The 19,536-nt window shown below is 31.6% G+C and overlaps 2 protein-coding genes across 5 annotated transcripts; both read right to left on the bottom strand.

Annotated features, from left to right (window-relative positions):
- Positions 1 to 2,029: 2,029 nt before the first annotated feature.
- LOC100778348 (phosphatidylinositol 3-kinase, nodule isoform-like) lies at positions 2,030 to 11,441 on the bottom strand. Of its 4 annotated transcripts, none has more exons than XM_006580918.4 (18): positions 11,204 to 11,439; positions 10,962 to 11,058; positions 10,026 to 10,122; positions 9,647 to 9,799; positions 9,333 to 9,542; positions 8,684 to 8,862; positions 7,817 to 7,964; positions 7,370 to 7,465; positions 6,668 to 6,803; positions 6,459 to 6,580; positions 5,699 to 5,893; positions 5,358 to 5,528; positions 5,047 to 5,184; positions 4,195 to 4,349; positions 3,256 to 3,399; positions 3,008 to 3,155; positions 2,751 to 2,931; positions 2,030 to 2,393 (listed from the first exon to the last, which is right to left on the bottom strand). In XM_006580918.4, exons 1-17 carry the CDS (start codon positions 11,313 to 11,315, stop codon positions 2,794 to 2,796), a joined length of 2,439 nt encoding a protein of 812 aa, XP_006580981.1. In that variant the 5' UTR covers positions 11,316 to 11,439; the 3' UTR covers positions 2,030 to 2,393; positions 2,751 to 2,793. The 4 variants fall into 4 exon arrangements, with proteins under 4 accessions (XP_006580981.1, XP_040871918.1, NP_001242315.2 ...); NM_001255386.2 differs by having other exon boundaries at positions 2,032 to 2,262; positions 11,204 to 11,424; XM_041015984.1 differs by having other exon boundaries at positions 2,030 to 2,931; positions 10,962 to 11,040; positions 11,204 to 11,440.
- Positions 11,442 to 13,264: 1,823 nt separating this feature from the next.
- On the bottom strand, positions 13,265 to 16,304 carry LOC100798376 (kinesin-like protein KIN-4C). Its single transcript, XM_003527832.5, has 5 exons — positions 15,783 to 16,304; positions 15,506 to 15,653; positions 15,245 to 15,337; positions 14,568 to 15,092; positions 13,265 to 13,879 (listed from the first exon to the last, which is right to left on the bottom strand). The coding sequence occupies exons 2-5, from the start codon at positions 15,605 to 15,607 to the stop codon at positions 13,412 to 13,414; spliced, it is 1,188 nt and encodes a 395-aa protein (XP_003527880.1). The 5' UTR covers positions 15,608 to 15,653; positions 15,783 to 16,304; the 3' UTR covers positions 13,265 to 13,411.
- Positions 16,305 to 19,536: the final 3,232 nt, after the last annotated feature.

The following is a 19,536-nucleotide window of genomic DNA, read 5'->3' as shown; positions in this document are numbered from 1 at the left end:
TATGTACTATTGATTAGAATTTTTATTTATATTTTTTAATATGTAGAGTCTTCAATCTACGAGCATTCCCCTACAATTGTGTCTATTATTGTTGATGAGGATTACCATGAAAGGAAATCACGTGTTTGTCGTTGGAAGTTTGGGAAGACATTACCAGTGATGACCTATCGTAAGCGCTTGGATAAGTTGATGCTAGATGTTGTGTGGTAGATACCTTATGGTGACCATTGTGCATTCAGAGAATTTGAACTCATTTCATTATTTTTTGGACATATCAGTTGGGGTTCATCTAGTGTTAGACGCCAACCAGAGAGGGTAGTGCAACAATTTGTAGTTCTCTTTGTTAATGAGCTGCAGACTACATGGAGTGATTCTATAGGATATCTCACCCATTCATGAGTCTACCACAGCTTGGGGAGCCTCTTAGACATCCACTTGTGGTGCATGATGATACATTAATTGTACTATATCCATTTGTGTTGCTCATTCACTCAGCAACTATGCTTCAACCACCTACACTTGCAGCTACCGATGCAAACATGTCTCAACATGCAATGTTATAATATATTTTCAATTCACTATTAGTGATTTTTTGTGTCCTACTTCCAATGATTATTTTTTACTTTGTTGTCAATGTCATAGGTCGCTTGCCAAAAGATAGTAGAAAGTTTGGAACACATTATCAACATGAAGATGGTCATTGTTGGAACTGATGCATACACTCTAACTGAGCACTGTCTAAGATTAGCCAATGGTGTCACTGACCAAGAAAATGTTTATCTTTGATCCAGACAAAAGAGGGATACATAAGACATAGATGATGGTGGACGACGATGAAGATAGTTGTAATTCACTGAGTACTACAGGATATTTGTATAATATGACTAAGCAATGTTTATTATTTTTATTATTTGATTAACTATGTATATTATCATTGTGGGTTTCATTTGCATTTATGTGGTATTTTGCTATTATGGTTTTTACGGATTGTCAATTCGTATGAAACTTATGAATTGTCAATCCGTAAGTTTATTACAAATTTGCACAAATCCAACTTCAAATTGCAAACGAAAAAAAACTTACCTCCTTCGTTGTTGCACCACAACACCTACCACGACGATAACCATGAACTACAAATGAACCATCACGACAATGTACCTCAACCAAACTAACAACAACAATGGACGAGGAGCTCAACCAAAACGGAGAATGGTGTATGAAGAAAGAAAAACAACAAGCCAAAGAAGAAGAAGAAATAAATAGAGGTAAGGTTAAAATTTTAATAATTATGTTAGGTGTAGAAGAATTTGTGTTAGGTGCAAGAAAAAAAAAACCCTTCATAAGGTTATCTAATCACGTAATTTTTTTCATCTTATAGTTACATGACTATAGAACAAAAAATATGGTTTGTATTTTGCTGAATATATGAATGGTTTTATTTCAAATATTAAACTTTATTTTTTTTAATTATATATATATATATATATATATGAATTTTAAAGTAGAATATGATAATTTTTTATAAAATTTTAGTATAAAATTTATAAATTATATTTTTTTAATATATATATATATAGCAATTTACATAGTTTAACTAACTATTTCACCTATGACCTATTAACCTAGAGGGAGGCATTCTTCAGTTTGAGTATGATATTATTTATTTTGTACTTATTTTATTTTATTTAACATAATTAAATTGAATGTTTATTGGCTAAAATCTATTATATATATAAAAAATTATCCATAAAAATTGAACATGATACCAACTAAATTAGATTCTTTTTACAACTTACACACCCTAGTCACTGAACTATATTATCTTGGTTCTATGTTTGAAAAAAAATTCTCAAATAATCTATTGTAGTATGCGTATAAATCATCTTTTAAAAAAATCATATAAATCATCAAGAAACTAATATAATTTAACGTTATTTGTTGTATGCTTTTAGCAAGTGTTAAGATGTCATTAATGCTTTCATCCAAGCATAACATAAACTTGCAATTCAGGGTGGGGAAAAAACAACAGTTCGTGCAGATACAGTTTTGATCATTTACCCTTGTAAACTGGCCAAACATCATAGCAAAAGTTATTTACATATATATCAAACTGCAGATTATGACCAGGTAAGAGTTATTTACAAAAATGAAATAGGATGATTTAAACCAAACAACCATTAGTCTGTGTATGATAACGATTTTTTAAGTTATGCTGCTGTCTTGAGGCCAATGTCATTGTTGCCGCCAATGTCACTAAGTGGCCTTCAGGATAAATAGTTCAGAAATTAAAAGTGCATACAGCTGCAGTGGGGTCTCTGATTGAGGAGTTACAAGAGAAGATAAAACCACATACATTATAAGCTTCTTAGAAGCCTAAAAGACAGCATGAGATGCTGGAAACAAGAGAGAGGATGTGAGAAAGAAACCAAAAATAACTTTCATTTCAAGTTGTCTATCATGCAGAGGTTTTCAGCAGATGAAATCGCTCTGTTAGACAGAAAATGCTGCAGATTCAGCAAAAGGAATGAAAAATGCAGGTACTATGATGTTCCATTTTTAAGAGCCAAGGGCAGGTGCTCTGGAGCGGTTATGATTTTATTTGAAAGCTTAAAAGTCATGCTGACAAAATTGTATTTGCAAAAAAAAAATAAAAAAATCAAAACTTATAGTTGTATGGTAAAACCTATCTCAGTCAAAATACAAATTGGGTGGTTCTACCTGTTTTTACTCAGAACAGAATTAAAAATTACCTGGTTAATTACTTGGTGCAGTAACACCCAATAAATATTGGGGTTACCGCCAATATTGAGCCCAACGATGGATAGTCTCAACCATCTGAGGGAATAATGCACTCACACTCTCATTGATAAGATCCTGGAAGAAATGTATACTGGCTTCATCATCCAAGTCCAACCGAAACTTTTCCTGAAGCTGCACAGCCACAATGCCTTGGTATAAGAACAAATGAACAGTTTTCACCTATTTATTGAAACACAAGGGAGCTTACCTTAAGAATCCCCTTTTCAGGATCAGAAGCTATATCAGGAATATTGGAACCCGCCATTAAGTAAAATAGATTTAAAATTAGGTTACTGGATTTGCGAAGAATGTTGTATGCTTCACAACAATAGGACTTGAACCTTGTATAATATTGGCTGCATAGGGACAAAGAAATCAACCACTATTTCACAATTTAAGCTACAGATCGCACAACCACTCTTGAATCTAAAGTGAATCATCCAATGAGAACTGTACCTTTCAGCTCCACCCATAGCCTCAACCATTTCCTTGCAAAGCTTCATTGGTGGTGGAAATGGCTTAGGATCTCGCCCAAGAATAAAACCAAAATCAACATGGAAAAGACCTCCGTCATTTCTAAGGAGGAGATTGTCTAAGTGCCTGCCAAAGAAAAAAAAAACACACTCTAAATATGGACAAAATATAAATTCAATGAACAATTTAACATTTCTACAGTCTACGTGTGTGCTTGGGAGCATTTGAAAAATTGGTTTCGAATGAAATTGTTTTTGCAAAATTGACTTTGGTTAAAATTGGTTTTGAGTGAAGTGCTTTATGTTTAGATGTTTTTATTCTAAAAGCAAGTAGTAAAATTTAATATAATATTTTTTATCAAAAGCAAAAAATATCTATAGGTTTTTAACATGAAACCAAACATGTGAATATTTATCTAAAATCACATTAGTTTGTATTTCAACATAATTTTGGATAATCCAACGTGTGAACTATAATGTTTGGTTCCATGTGAGTTATATGCAGTATAAATTCAAAAATTCAAGACAGTTAAGTTAGACAAATGTTAGCAACACTTAATAACCAAATATTAAGATTAAGTTTCGTTTAGAAATTGGTTGAGAGCCTAGTTCATTTATTTTCAACCTCCTTTCTTCCCCCTTTTAGCCTTCATCTTCTTTAATTGATGGAATGAGTGGGGAGTTGTTCAATAGAAACCTAGATTGTCAATAGCACACTATATGGCAGATCAGCAAGTGGCCACTGTATAAGCAATGTAGCATCGTGGTTTAAAACCCTCTGCCTCCTACGTGTAATCCAGTCTCCTGATCTGTGTTTTCCAGCTCTGTGTTTTCTGGCCAGCATGTGGCAGTTTCTGGTGAACCCAGTCTCTATTGTTTATTAGATATAAAATGACATGTTACAAATAAAATCAACAATCACCTGTCTCCGATACCAAGTATATATGTTATAACAGAGTAGCCAGCACAGCTTTTTATAAATGTTTCAAGGCAGGTGGCTGTAATTCCAAAAGGTCCATGGTCATCAGGATGAAACTTTTGCAAATAGCTTATGATGCTACGATTCTCGGATAAAATCTAGACATGAAAAAATTATATGTAAGTCTTTTTTTTTGTGAAAATATTATATATTAGTCTACCAATTGCAAGATTGTGTATCCTACAATACAACCAAGATGATAGTTTACTAAATGTCAAAAAATAAAGAGCTAAATATACAATTTATATATGCAATTAATAAATTTCAATAGCAAATATCAAAGGAACCACATAAAGCAATTAGCAACCTGACAGGCATTTGAATTCCTATTGTGAACAATTTTGAAAAACACTATCTGAAGAAATAAAATAGAAAAATCTTTCACAAAAATATTAGCAACTAAACATATAAACTTAGACAAAAATTGTGCTTATACATAAGTCAAGTGTGCATGCTAAAACACAGCAACAAAATTCCAGATATTTTAAATATTTTCTACTGTCATGATGCTTAAATATTTTAATCATTTTTAACTCCTTCAACTGATAACACCAAATTATTCACAATGTGTTAGCAGATACGAAAGTAAAGACAAAACAAGATTCATAAAACTCAGACCAAAGCATTAGATTAACAAAGGTAAGTATGTTATAACTTTGTGTTGAAAAAATCACGATGGGTCATAATTAAACTCTCACTATACATCAATTTAGAATAAACCTTCAGTCACAAAAAGAAACATTGACTACATGCTAATACAAGAAACAGCTTTTAAAAAAAAGTATATCAGCATACTTGTGCCAATGAGCGGGATGGAATAAATTCCAACATGCCTTCATCTTGTCCAGTTGCTAGCACCTTGTATGGTGTTAGGTGTAGATCAAGATTTTCTAACTTAAGCAATCGATCCATTAGTGATACCATTTGAACAACCTACATAAGACCAACATTTATGTAATTGAACTCATGTCTTCTAAATATCCATCAGGAGTGTGTGTGTGTGAGCACATGGACAGGCATGTGTTTTTCGGTGCATCAATGCACATGTGTACAGGTATTCATTTGCATGCATAACAGGGTGACAGAAGAAGGATTGGTTGGAATACCAACTGGTCCTGCCGAATATCGTCGCCCTTTTTAAATATGATTTTACAAGTTCCACCATTTGCTGCTCTAAAAGTAAGGCGCAAAGGATGCAATGCACTTTTAAATATTGATGACTCTGAAGGTACAATTCCAGTAATGAGGACACCTGGTGCCAAAGGTGATCGTATTGGCTACAAGTGAAACATAGCAACAATAAGCATACAGTTGAAGAACCTTCTAAGAATTTGCTAGATATAATTGTTGGAAATAAATAGTTTCTTCAAGATGCATCATTAATTAAAGTAAAAGAGTAAACAAAAAGAACAATAAACTACAATACAGCTTCATGTGAGATTGATACCTCATCAAAATAGGTAAGTTCACTAAGAAGACCAGAAAGTAGTTGTCTAAGCTTTTCAATCTTCTTCTGTGTATTACCACGAACATTACTTACTTCTCTAGTGATTGAACACAACTGAGCAGTCAATTCTGTCTGGCGTACCAAGCTCTGCCACTGTTTAAACCCATCTTCCTCTCCATTAACACCAGCTGCCATCTGAATGAATTCCAGAATGAATTAATCCAACTAGCTCTCTAGTTTCTATCACGTTAAATTTATTAATGAACTTAATATGTTGGAATACTTTTTTCAGTTAGATTCCTTTATCAAAATTTTGTTGCATGATGTAGGATATAAAAAATTATGCCACACAAATGAAATCATTATGCATAATTACATATGCCAGCTTACACCTGCAATTTTTTTGTTCAAGAATAAAATTATTACATTGTCTACTAATTATAGATCTAGTAGGCTTCTTCAAGGTGTACATTATGGAAACATAAATTATTAAAGAAATCTACTTACTCCTAGAGGGAGGCAAATTTCAAATATGGTGAAATATGGAAAGATTTTCTAATGTAGGAGTACAGTTACCAATGATGCAGAAATGGATTAGGTATTAGGCTAAATAATGAAAAAAAAATGTATAGCATCTTGAAAAACTTTTCAAATGCAGAGAACTAAGACAAGAGACAAAAGTATTTATCACAACAATAAGCATCACAGAAGCAGAACTTACTGAGCAAATGCTCAGGTATTAAGAAATCTGAGTTCAAACCTTCATCATATTCTCCTCCAGAATCTCGTAAGTGCAGTAAAATCGTTTGGCATATGCAGGATCATAAAGTTCAACAGCCACATACCAGCGAAGAAAGCTTGCCAATTCAATATTGCGTAAAGCTGTCAAAATTTAGGTTTCTTTCAGAAAAGAGCCAAATATAACTAGAATCAGCACCTGAAATAGCTCTTCAACTCTCATGCACATACCACACTGGATAAGGAAATGAGAAAGGCGAGATTTGGCAGAACGCTCAAACCGAAGAGCCTGAACCAATTGAAGCAAATAACACTGAAGCTCTTCATCATCAGCTCTTTCAAGAACACTAACTGCATAAGCACGGACCTGGAATAAAGCAGTTGAGAAACGGCCTTGAAAGATGTATAAATTTCTACTATTGAGTGAAAAATAATAATTGCAATATTAAGTGATACATGTGCAATGGCATCTTTGCTCCTACATTTGCCTTTCTTCGGTGTTCAACTCATGGCTGTATCAGGGGAATCACACTTTCTGATATATAGCGATTGGGGTGATTTACTATATTCATTTGCTCTCTGTTAAATCCAGTTCTGTCTGTTGTGGAGGATATACTATTCTCTCCCCTAGTCCCTAGTTGTAATTTTCCACTTTTCTATCAGATAATTCTTTTTACTATTTCTTTTTCAAACTAACAAGTAATATGTAGGAAAACTAAAAAGAAACTTTCTTACTTCTTACCAATATGTCTGTTGATAGTTAAGTGTATTACTTATGTGATTAATGTGTCAAGGGCATTAAATATATGATTAATGCGTAGAGTGTTCTCTGCACTATATTGCACTACATTGTACTGCAAACCTAATTAATATAAACACAAAGACCTACACCCATATTGGGTAGAATTTCCACACAAAACTCTGCAAAATTACCTCTTCACTTTCAAAAACAGGCGACAAAAGTTCCAGTGCATCACAAACATCAATCATTTCCCACTTGCCCATCAATTCTAATGCTTGTTTGGCTTCCTGTAGAAAAACAGCATTGGACAATGATAATTTCTACCAGTGTTTTTTTAGCAATAAGAATTCAAGAAAAAAAATATAGAGATAAGATAATTATTCAAGAAACAAAAAATCAAATATCAATTAAAAAAACTAAAGTAAAGTTTTTTCCCCATGTCCCACTAGTGGGGTTTGGCTACATGAAAGAAATGACGCTGTTGTGTTACAGCAAAAGCCACTACAGAGGTCATTTAGACCTAATTCCTTTTTAATGGTTTCACTTAGGACCACTCTTACATTTAAGTACCAGTCCTATAGCATACCTGAAATCATATATAATATCTACTACTAGTTTCCAAGATAATAAAGGCCAACCTGAACATCACTCCATTCAACACAACGCAGGAACTTTGTAAGAGCCCTCTTTTCAGACATCAAAGAGAAGCGGAATTTCCACAAGAGCTGCCTCTCATCTCCACTCAAAGTCCTTGTTGGTGGATATTTTAGTATTCTCTGAATGGACCTTGACATAAAGGAGCAAATAAAACAGTTGAAGTGTTAAGCAATCATTTATATCTTAAAAAAGATAAAGAAGCACAATATTATTATTATAGAGGGAAGAAAACATTGTTCATAACAGAACTAAAGAGAAAACTAACTAGGAAAAAGAAAAAAAAAAGTTTTATGTTAAAAGAGCTACTAGTAACACTTGATAAAATTTTCCAGTCTTTGCAGCTAAGATAAACAACAATGCAATCCCAAAATTTTCTTCAACTGATATTTTGATGGTTTATTTGCTTTCAATTATCTCAAAGAAAATGGTCTAAATCCCTTCAAAAAGTAAGGACAACGTGGTCCTAAAGTAAATACATTACTTCAATTATTTCACATTAATAAATTTTCCTTTGCAAAATCATTTAGTTTAGAACCACCTGCCATTAAAATGTGGCAATCTAAGAAGTATGGCCATTGACACTGACATTGTTACACTTTGAAGTGTACCCGTGTAGTTTGAAGTGTTGCATTAACTCTGATATGAACATATCCCCTTTCTTAAAGTGTACATTCTTCATAGGTGGAACTGAAACTTCATTAGCATGTTAATTGTGTTCACTTCTCCTTGATTATATATGTCAGTGAGCAAATTAACCATTTCAAGTACTGAAGAGGTAAATCATTCCTACTAATCAGATCATAGATATAACAAGGAAATTATATTTGGACACAAAAGCTTAAGCTTACTTTCTCTCATTTGAGCTTGGCTTCAGATCTCTGTCTATGACACCTCGGGTCAAACTCCTGGCCAGCTTTAACTGTTTGTGCTCAGAGGGATTTATCTTTCCCACTTCAGGATCCCAGACAACAACAATATCATTGGTGGAGGCTATAGGTGATGGAAACAAGAAATTTGCACCTGATTCCTACATTTTCTAACAAATATGAGTTAATGCACATGTAGGATCTGTATCAGTATTTATTATATTATTGAAGAAGAAAAAATCTGCATCAATAACTTCAGGGGTTGCTTCGTAAAGGTAAACTGGCAACTTCACACCAGTATGCAGGGTAAGATACCTCAATAACTTAGATGGTATATGCATGAAATGTTAATAGTCTTAGTCAGAAATGTAGGATGCTTGTGAACCCAAGAGGCCAAGATTACATTCTAGGAATCCCATGTACATTTGAATTTACTTTAAATTGTTAAACTTAATATGATCATCCTAAATACAAAAGCATTTGATGCAGGAATATATCACATACTAGGAGGGGGAAACCAGTACATCATTTTAACATTTTGCACAATTTTTTTGTTATTTGACTGAATATCCCCACAGGCATTGTTGAAACTAATCCTTTGGGCAATGTCACAACTAGGAGGCAAGAATACCTGAAAAACAACTCGATGCTCAAAACTACAGAAGTCTACAACAAGGTACATATGAGAACTTCCATTTTTCAAGCTTTCACGCTCCTTGATTCTCTCCATAGTTTTAAATGTGAGGCGATCCAGCCAGTCCACCCGTTGAATTTGACCTCGTTCATACTTATTCACAAGCTTTTCTAATCGTTCCAATTCCCCACGTTCATGCCTAGGGACCTAATGAGGACAATTCAAAGTATGCTTATTAGGACTGAAAGATTTCATAAAATTAAAAAAAAAAATGAAAAATGGCACCTAAGTTCACTTAAAATTTTCATTACCTTTCCAGGTGTACTAGTAGGGAATGTTCCATCTGCCTCTTTTCCTGCCCAAAGCCTAAGCTTTTGCTTCCCAGTTTTCAGCTGCTTTTTGTTGTTGAAGAGAAGAATTGTGGCTCCTCCAATTAATCCTTCACCATGCGAAAGATCCCAAACCTATTTACAGAACAATATTACCAAAATATAAAAACTCACACTTCACAAATTTTTAAGTAAAATTTGTAGAAGACTAGAAGCTAATAAAATTCACACATAATTTTATTTTATGCAAGGCAAAACATAACCAGATTGTGATTCTTGCTACAATTCATAGAAATGAGTTTTGTGATATCACTACTTGAAGAATGCATAAATAAGCTTGTAAGTTAAAGTTGCAACTTACAGTGAAGGTGAGTTGTGACTGAGCAGTTAAGTCTCGATATTTAGTTGTCAAAGTGATGAGCTCGTTCCAACAATATGATGGTCCTAAGGACTCTAACCTTCACCAGATGATTTTAAAATATTAAAATCCATAAATACAATAAAATTTCAGTGTAATATTATTATCACATTGCTGATTGATTAACAAATATGAGGTATCAACATAAAACATCCCAAAAATTAATTAAAAAAACCCACACAATAGTATCCAAATCTTCATTTTTAATACAAAGGCCAATAAGAGTATACTTACTCAATGTGTATTTTTACTTCCAATTAGTAAGCTGTTAGACTACCTACTGTGGTTAGTAGTTACATTGTTAGAGTAGGACAGCTGTGTGACAGCTGTAATCAACTAACTCAGGTTATCTGACAGTGAGGATCAACTATATAAACTGAAATGTAATCAGTTTTCAGGGGTTGAATAATATTTCATCTTCACAATTTATCTTCTTCTCTGAATTTTTTTATGGTATCAGAGCCTATCCTAGATTCATAAAACGGGTCACCCACCATATGATTCACGCACCAAGCCCAAAAGTGTTGGATGTGAGGGGGAGTAATGGGAAAAACTCAAGTCTCACATCGGTTAAAGATAGTGTCAAGATAGAGTATGTAAGTTGGGGGAGCAACCCTCACCCTATGAGTTAACTTTTGGGGTTGAGTTAAGCATAAACCCACATCTTAAGAAGGCCTAAGAAGGTAAAAGCACATGGAGATGAAAATAAAATAGTTATAAAAGAGGTAAATCAGCAAAAGAAATCTCAACCCATAATAATTATTTTTTCAGTACATCAGTTGAAACTAGTAAGGTAACATTGTATACTAAAAAGTCGAGTCATGTGAGAAGTATATATACTGCAAATTAATAGCTCAATTAAGTTAAAAATATAATAACCTTGTTCTCATAGGAAGGCCAAACGGTGCACCATCAATGTACAATGCACACTCCACAAACAACTCTGTCGTTCTATTATCTGTGGGGGCATTATTTTCTGTAAGCAAATTGTAGTAATATGAAATTATCGATTGCACAATCATCAAGTTTAATTGATAGAGATTTTGTATTGCATGAGAACTAAAAGATTGGTCAATTCAATCATGAAATGAGAATTCTAGAAAAAGAGTGGGGAAACAAACCTAAATCAGGTGATTTGGGAAGGGGCAAATTGCCTTCAAGGCGCTCAACGCGGAAGGTTACAGGAACACTGATATCGCAGGACAAGAAGAAGCGAAACTCGTTACCGGTCATTGGAACTTGTTTGTGATGAATTAAGGTTCGTTGAATTGATGATCGTCTTGGTCTCTCTGCGTGGTGCTATTCTCTGTGCTCACACCTGACACAACACCCTTCTTCTTCCGCTTATTTATATGTTTCTTCTCTCGTCCAATTAGTAGCATTTATATTTAATGTAGTTAAATTGAATGCTTTATTTTGAAGCCCGGATGAAAACTGACTACCCAAAAATATAAAATTTGGATATAATATCATTCCAAAACAATTTTTTAAAGATAATAAATACATTTAAGTTTAAATATCTCTTAGAATAAATAATGAGTTTATCAATGTTTTGAAATCAATCTTTATATATTCAATGGTTGGAGAAGGATAAAAAAAATAAAGGAGAAGAAAAAAATCACAAATTTAAACCTTTCAACTGATATTTTTAATAAAATTAACATTAATATTTATCTGTAAAAAAATCTTTATATATTTAAATAAAATGGTTGAAATAAAATTATATTAGATGGGAAAAAATTAACCAAACAATCCCGAAAAATACTTCAATATTTGACTCATGATGGTAATGATAAGATTATTCTTTTTTGTAGTTCACGAATTATTATGTCTTTGAAATAGATGTTCAAATTGTGGTGGATGGTATAAACAAAAATGCAGCAGAAAAGTCAGAATTTCATTTTTTTTTTTAAATGTAAAAAAGTCATTTCTAGTATTTCAAACTCTAGTGAGTTTTGTAAGACAACAAACCAATCATATAACTCATCATAACCAGAGTTTCAAGATTATATATTGGCACTCAAGTCTTTAATCAAGTTCCTTCATGCATTTCTTCAACCATTATGAATGAAATGTCTTAAGTGTCTTTGATTCAAAAAAAAAGACTAGCGGAACAATTCAACAAATTTGTCCTTAACAACGTGTTGGATTGGCATTAAGTTGAGCAAGTCAATGGATTTTTTTGGTGAATTGCACTAAGAAGAGGAATTAAAAGCCTCTAGGGAAACAAATTTGAGTTATATAAGATCTTACAGCTTCAAGAACAAAGTTAGAGACGAAATCAAAAATATGAAAATTAAAATCTTTTTCTATAACATGTTTTGCCATACCATCCGCTACTTGGTTGGTTTATTAAAAAAAATATGATTTCAAGTAATATCTCCTTCGTTACTATGAATTAAGTGTCTAATGAGTGTATAGCATGAATGCAGCATACAGCACATCCACATATAAATGAATCACATAACCCAACTTGTTTTAACAAGTTAAATAAATCATTGTGTCAAGTTCAATTTAATTTTCTCACCCTTATAAAACAATTGATATTTTTTTTTATACAAAATTATTGACATATTATAAACCTAACATGTTTTCATTCTATTTTTATCTTATGAAGTGTTGCTAAGTTTCTAGTTTTTTTTTTTATAAAAATAAATATGTTAATGGTAGATAACTCATTGACCTAAAAACTGCTACTTAATTAGGGGCATTTATAGGTTAAAATCTATTATGTACAATCGGTTCTATATTAAATTTAAAAAAAATTAAATAATAGTTATTTTTCATAAAATCTAAAATAAAAACTTTAATTTTTAAATATATCTAAATAAAATTTTACATATGATGAAAATGGACTTATCCTATCTAAACTAAGAATTTGAATTAAATAATTTAAATTAATTTAGATAAACAAAACAAAAGTAAAAAAATCAAAACAACGTAAATTTCACTCATTTTAAATTCTCTAAAATTTTAAAATTCCTCGTCTAAATACAACCTTGTTTATTTACAATACTATGGCCATTCAGCAGAAAATATTTTTCCGAGCGAGGGATCAACTCAAATACTGAGCTTTGACACAACTTATTCTGACCTCACCACTTGAGTAGACTGGCCGTTTTCTGGCCTTCATCTGAAACCTTATGGAATGCTAAAATTTAACAGTATAAGAACCAAGAAAATCGAACCAAACGTACTTAAATCGATTCATTTGTCTGTACACTGATATCTTCTTTCTTCAACAAAACCTCCGCAAGACATATTGTTCTAGTACTGGTCTTCTTCTGGGTATAAACATGATCAAAATGGTAAGAAACAAATGTATCTGATCAGCGTCTGTTGTTCTCTTTTTCGTCTAGTGATCTTTTGTGCCGTAGTGGATTCCTTGTTTCAAAAACTTCAGGTTCATCTGACTTATTACCAGCAGCAGCATTCCTGTCCCAAAATGGAACGCCACTACTATTGGATGATGCTTCCCTTCGAACAGCCCTTGGCATTTTCAAGGGTGCATCTGGGTCCACGAAATTACCCTCTGCCCTTGGGGCTGAGGCAGCGTTTTCAGGTCTGGATTTGGACCTTTTATGTCTTGGTTTATTCACAGCTACACTTGTTTCATTCGTGTTGTTATTATTTTCTTTCCTGAAGTTGAACTTTTCTTTCCTGAAGCTGAACTTGAGGTTGTGGATGGGGATGGGGACTTCAGAATTCTCTGCCTGCGAAGAAGGTGGCGGATTTGGAACAATAATTACGGTGGCTGTTTTCTTTTTGGGATTATCGTTCTTGGCATTTGATTTGACCTGCAATAAGAAATTGTAATGCTTAACAGGACACGACAGATAAGAATGCAGAAGGATGGATGCGATATTATTGCCTTAACTAGCAATTATTAATACCATTTAAATAAAGAATTAGTGACCCAGCTAATGCAGAATGTATATTTTTTGTATATTATAGTTTTTGGTTGAGATTAAGAAAATAAAACCAAGAAAAAAAATCGGTGATAACCAGTTTTAATAGTGATTTCTATAATACATTAGCTGGACTCCTTAAATGATACTACAAAATTATAAAATAAACAAAAAAAAAACATTTTAGTAATAAGGAAGTAAGGAACACGTAATAAAAAAGAGGATTAGCGGATAACCATTACAATTTCAAATAAATAAAGTGTGAAAATAGTACTTCCAGTTCCAATCTTAACATTTTAAGGACAACATGAAAAAAAAAAGATTATTTAAATTAAATGAATTGCTAATGCATGGAAACTTGTTTTTAAGAGAAATATTAGCAGCATACTATTTTGAACAATCATTTATTATCAAAATTTATTGAATCATAAAAATTTATGATCTTACCTTTTATTTAATTAGTTTCTTTCTTAAATTCATAGTTTTCAATTTGTCGGAAAGAGTAAACTAACACTTGTTTTTTTTATTAATCAAGAAAACGTCTTTGACGTTTTAGAGGATGATGATTGACACGCACCTGTGTATTTCCTATGTCAGAGAGAGGTTTTCTGTGCCCTCGGCCACTGTTTGTCTCGTCAAGCCTATCAACCAGTGCTCCCTGAAGTAACCCTGCACCTTGAGTAACAAGAAGGCCTGTTTCTTCAATACTTGCAGATTGTGTTGGCTCCTGTGATTCACTTGATATTGATGCTCTGTTGACACACTTGGTTGCTAGGCAACCGCAAGAACTCCCACAACTATTGCCCATAGCTTTGCACTTGCATTTTGCTGTCTTGCACAATGAGGTTCTGCTACAAGAGCAGCAAATATCTGATGCAGTTTCCCCAGGGGTATCTACAAGTATATCTCCTGAATTTTCTTTGAAATCTTCTAAATTGTTGATGTTGGATTGATTATTTTCAATGTCTGAGCGTCTTGTTTTAGATTTCCTTTTCCAAACCTTTAACTTTCCTGATTCTTCCCACCCGTCATCTGTCAGATCATCTGACTCTGTCTCAGATATATCCATGTCCTCCAATAGATGGGTAGACCAGCGGTATTCCTGAAGTTAAAATAAGTTTGCAGTGAATTAAATAATAAGCTAGTTCCCATTAAATGCAGTGGCTAAAAATGCTACTAGTTATGAGATGGAAAATCCTTTGCAAGCGTTGTTGTAAGAGAGCTAGTGAGTGATGTGTATTGTGTGAGACCTACCGGCTTGCACAAGTAATACTTGTGGCCTCCAACATTCAAGTCAGAATATTCTGAATCTCCCACATATTCTGAGTATCTTTTCAAAGCATCACTCTGCCATACAGTACAATTGCACAAATGATACGGGGAAAATATTAAATAGTTGGAGAATCAAACAGTTTAATTAGGACAGGTACGTCAAACTTGAAAAGAAGGAAGATTGACGAGTTATTTACTTAAAGCTTTATCTGAATGATAGATAATATGCAGCTAAACACAAACCTGCAACTTCAACTTGTGACTAAGTTCAGCTTTTATCATGTCCAACTGTCGAAGTGAGTAGCTTAGCCCCACAAATTTTTCTTTTAGATCTCTTATTTCCATGTCCTTCTCTCTGCAAATCACTTACTTATTATCTCGTAATGAACACCTGTGATAAAGAAAATCCGGAGGAAAAAATCTCAATCATATTACGACATGGAAAATTTTGGATTACTTGTGATTTAACACCTAGTTTAACTTCGCAAGGTATATAATCATTGACCAAAACATATAATACCTGGACGAAGATACAATATTGAACAAATAATTCATCACATTCTTGGCATCAGCAAGGGACCGGACTTGGTTCCAACGCTCTTTACCACTGAAAACCCGTTTCTGCTCTTCTGCCTCTGACAACTGGGATAACATAGACACTAGAGTTGCAGAAGAAGTCGAAAGCATGTTTTGAAGGGCAAAAATCCTAGAATTTCTTGCACCAGGAGACATCGATGTGGGACAATCACTACATCAGCAACAATAAGTCAATGGATGAATAGATTCCATCTCTGCCTACGTTTTGGAAACCCTAGACTCGTGATTGAGCGCGAAACATCGGGATCAATGTAAAAAAAAAAAAAACACGAAGCGCCGAACTGGTGAAATTCTGAAGTTATCAAGCATATAGAGAGATTTCGCGTGTGAGCTGAAGAGTGTGAGAGGGAAGAGAAGGAGAAATCAACAGAGGAGGGGGGATTTTCAGCGTCCTCGTTGGAGAAGAAGGAATAGAATGGAAGGGAACGAAAGGGTTTACGTTTCGTTTTGGATGTCTATTTGAATGAGGAGGACGTGTTGGGTTTGCATTAAACGGAAATGGAGAAAAAGGCGCTCGCTCGGGTCGAATTCAAATACGGAATGTAATCACGCGCGTGTCACGTGAACGGAAGCTAACGGTCTAGTAGTCTATGTCGGCTGAGTGAAATTTGTGAAGACAAAGAAAAGCCCCACCAAAATTCGGTAATAATGGATTGGTTTTTATCCAAAACCAACTTTTATCTTTGCTTAATTATATAATTTGTCATTATAATTAAAAGTTTCTCAATTATTAAAAAATTCAATAAAATCCTATAGTGGTTTAGAAATATTATAAGTGTACTATTTTTATCAGAAAATAATTTTTTATATTGATTGCATTGTATAAATAGTATTATTAATAGATATTTTTATATTGATTTTCATTATCATCAATATAAAAAAATGATTTTATATTTATTGTCAATAAAATTGATATAAAAATGTATATTTATATAACTTTTATCAATCAAACTAATCGTGCTAACAGAAAGGATACAATTGTGATATTTTCAAATAATTAGAAGATTTGTTGAACTTTTTAATAACAAAAGGATTTAATTAAACTTTTAATTATAATTAAGAGATCAATTGTATAACTAACCCTTTTTTATACTTATAGTCTCTTAGGGTCCATTTGATTTACTACAAAAATGATACTAAATAGTTGTGTTTTACAATTAATTTAAAAAATATTTTGAAACAAGTCAAACATAACATATTAAACACACAAAGACAAGAGAAAAACTCATTTCCACGCTTACTCTCACTTTTCTCTTATTTTCTACCCATGTTTTCTTATAGTAACACGAATTAAATCATTGTGTTTGAATTTTCATTATCTAATAGCTATAATAATTTTATCATGTCATATATTTTGAATTTATATTATCTATTAGTTACAATTGAACAACTTTATTATGTTATGTACTTTGAATTCATGTTATTTACTAAATACAATAACTTTATAAAGTGATGTATTTTTGAATTCACATTATCTATTAGATAACTTACTTATATGTATTAAAAAAAATCACATAATATATAATAATAATGTTAAGGGTAAAATGTAATTTTTATCCTCTATTTTCTTTATTTCTTAATTAAGATAATTTGTCTCTTATTTTTAAAAAAATTTGTAATTCTAATCCCCTAATTTTTTAATTGATTGTCCCCTATTTTTAACAAAATATGTAATTTTAGTCTTCTTCTTCAATTTAACACTTGATTGTGTACTTTTTTCAATTCTTTGTAAATAAATTAAATTTGTTAGCAATTAAATTATTTTTAAAAATATTTGTCATATGGATAATAAATAAACATGCATCATGTTTATATTGACCACAAAGATTAAAATTACATATTTTTAAAAATAAAAAATAAAATATTTTAATTAAAATATAAGAGATTAAAATTATAATTTTTTTAAAAGTGAGAACAATAAAATGTCTTAATTAATAAAGAGGGAACTAAAATCACAAATTTTTAAAAAATAGAAGATGAAAACTGTATTTTAGCTTAATATATTTTCTTAAGATAATTAATATAAAAAAGGTTATTATAATAAGTTTGATATTATTTTGTTTGTAATAGATATTGTTAATTAAATAATATATATGATAAAATTTTATTTTATAAATATTTGTTTTGTACTATTGTCTTCGTCCTATACTATAATACGTATCAACCAGATCCTGAGTAAGTATCAAACAGACTCACATGTGGAGTAAATAGATTACCCCGCATAAGAGATTAACTGATCAGCGTTCAACAATCCAGCACGTTTCTCACCGTGTCGTTTTCATGCATACGGACAACTTCTCGACCATATGCTCCAAGTGCCATATTATCCACTCAATCTGTTCAAGAAATTTATATTTTACACAGGATAAAATATATTTTTAGTTATTATAAAATATTAAATATTCAGTTTTAGTCTTTTATTTTTTATTTTAAGAATATGATACATCTAGACACTAATTATAATATATTTTCTTTTGAAACAAAGACACTAATTATAATAATTTAGTATTGATCCGGCACGAAACAATTTTTCTTATATCAAACGCCGCCTTAAAATAACGAATACTGGAAAAATAAATTCTCCTAAATAGTCTGACAAAATTGGGGTGTTTTAGTAATTACTTTGTATTAAATTTAAACTATTTTTTAGAAGAATATAAACAATTTTTAGGTTTAGAAAGAAAAGATACAATTTTCTGACAATTAATAACTAATTAAATTTAAATTTCAAATATTTTACACATTGATTAACTATTAAATTCAAATTTCAAACATTGTTAATTAAATTTATAAAAAAAATTTATAGGCACAATTTCGTAATTTGAGTGATCTTTTGTTTGATATATTTGTAAAATTAATTAAAAGTTGAAAAACTAGTTAAAAAATTGAATATTAATAATTGAAAATTTTCAAATTAGCTTATTAAATTGTAAGTGTCCGGTGAAACTAAACTTTTTAAGTAGTTAAAACATATAAAATAAAATTTAAAAAAATAAAAAATTGAATAAATATTTAAGAAAAAAATAGAATAAGATATAAAATGTTAAAAAACTGGCACCCTCAACAACATTGAAAACTATCAAAAGAACTTTATAAGCGACTTAAAAAGACTTCACTGAGTCGTCAAATAAACTTTTAACTAATAAAAAAATTAAAAACTGACTAAAATGATTTTTCAAAAATAACCTTTATCTTTCTAATATTTTCTCTACTGGGCATTAATCAGTTGAGTGATTAATCAGTTAAGTGAGTTCAAATTTAAAATATTTTGTTATTTCAATTTTTTTTTATCAAACCATCTTTCCTATCATCTTTTCTCCTTGTCTTATCTTTTTTTTCTTTCTTTTGAATATTCTTCTTCCAATAATAATTTTTCACTCTCAAGTTTTTCTTCTTCCTCCCATCATTACCCTCTCAACTCTTTCAAACTTGAGCTACTCAATTTTGTGGTATTTTTTTCTCATTCCTTTTCTCCTTTCATTTTGTTTTCATTTTTTTTGGTTTTGTTGTATATAACTTTGAAAATGAAAAAAAAAATGAATACAGTAAACTTATTACATGACATGACAACATGTTGATGTAATAAATAATTTGACAATCTGATACATACTAATATCACATTACCAGCAAGCTCAGTCTTAACATTTGATGGGTTAAAAAAATATCGTATTGTATGA

Source organism: Glycine max, chromosome 6, assembly GCF_000004515.6.
Source record: "Glycine max cultivar Williams 82 chromosome 6, Glycine_max_v4.0, whole genome shotgun sequence".
Classification (NCBI taxonomy): domain Eukaryota; kingdom Viridiplantae; phylum Streptophyta; class Magnoliopsida; order Fabales; family Fabaceae; genus Glycine; species Glycine max.
The sequence above is the reverse complement of the archived record's forward strand: the minus strand, read 5'-3'. Positions and strand labels throughout refer to the sequence as shown.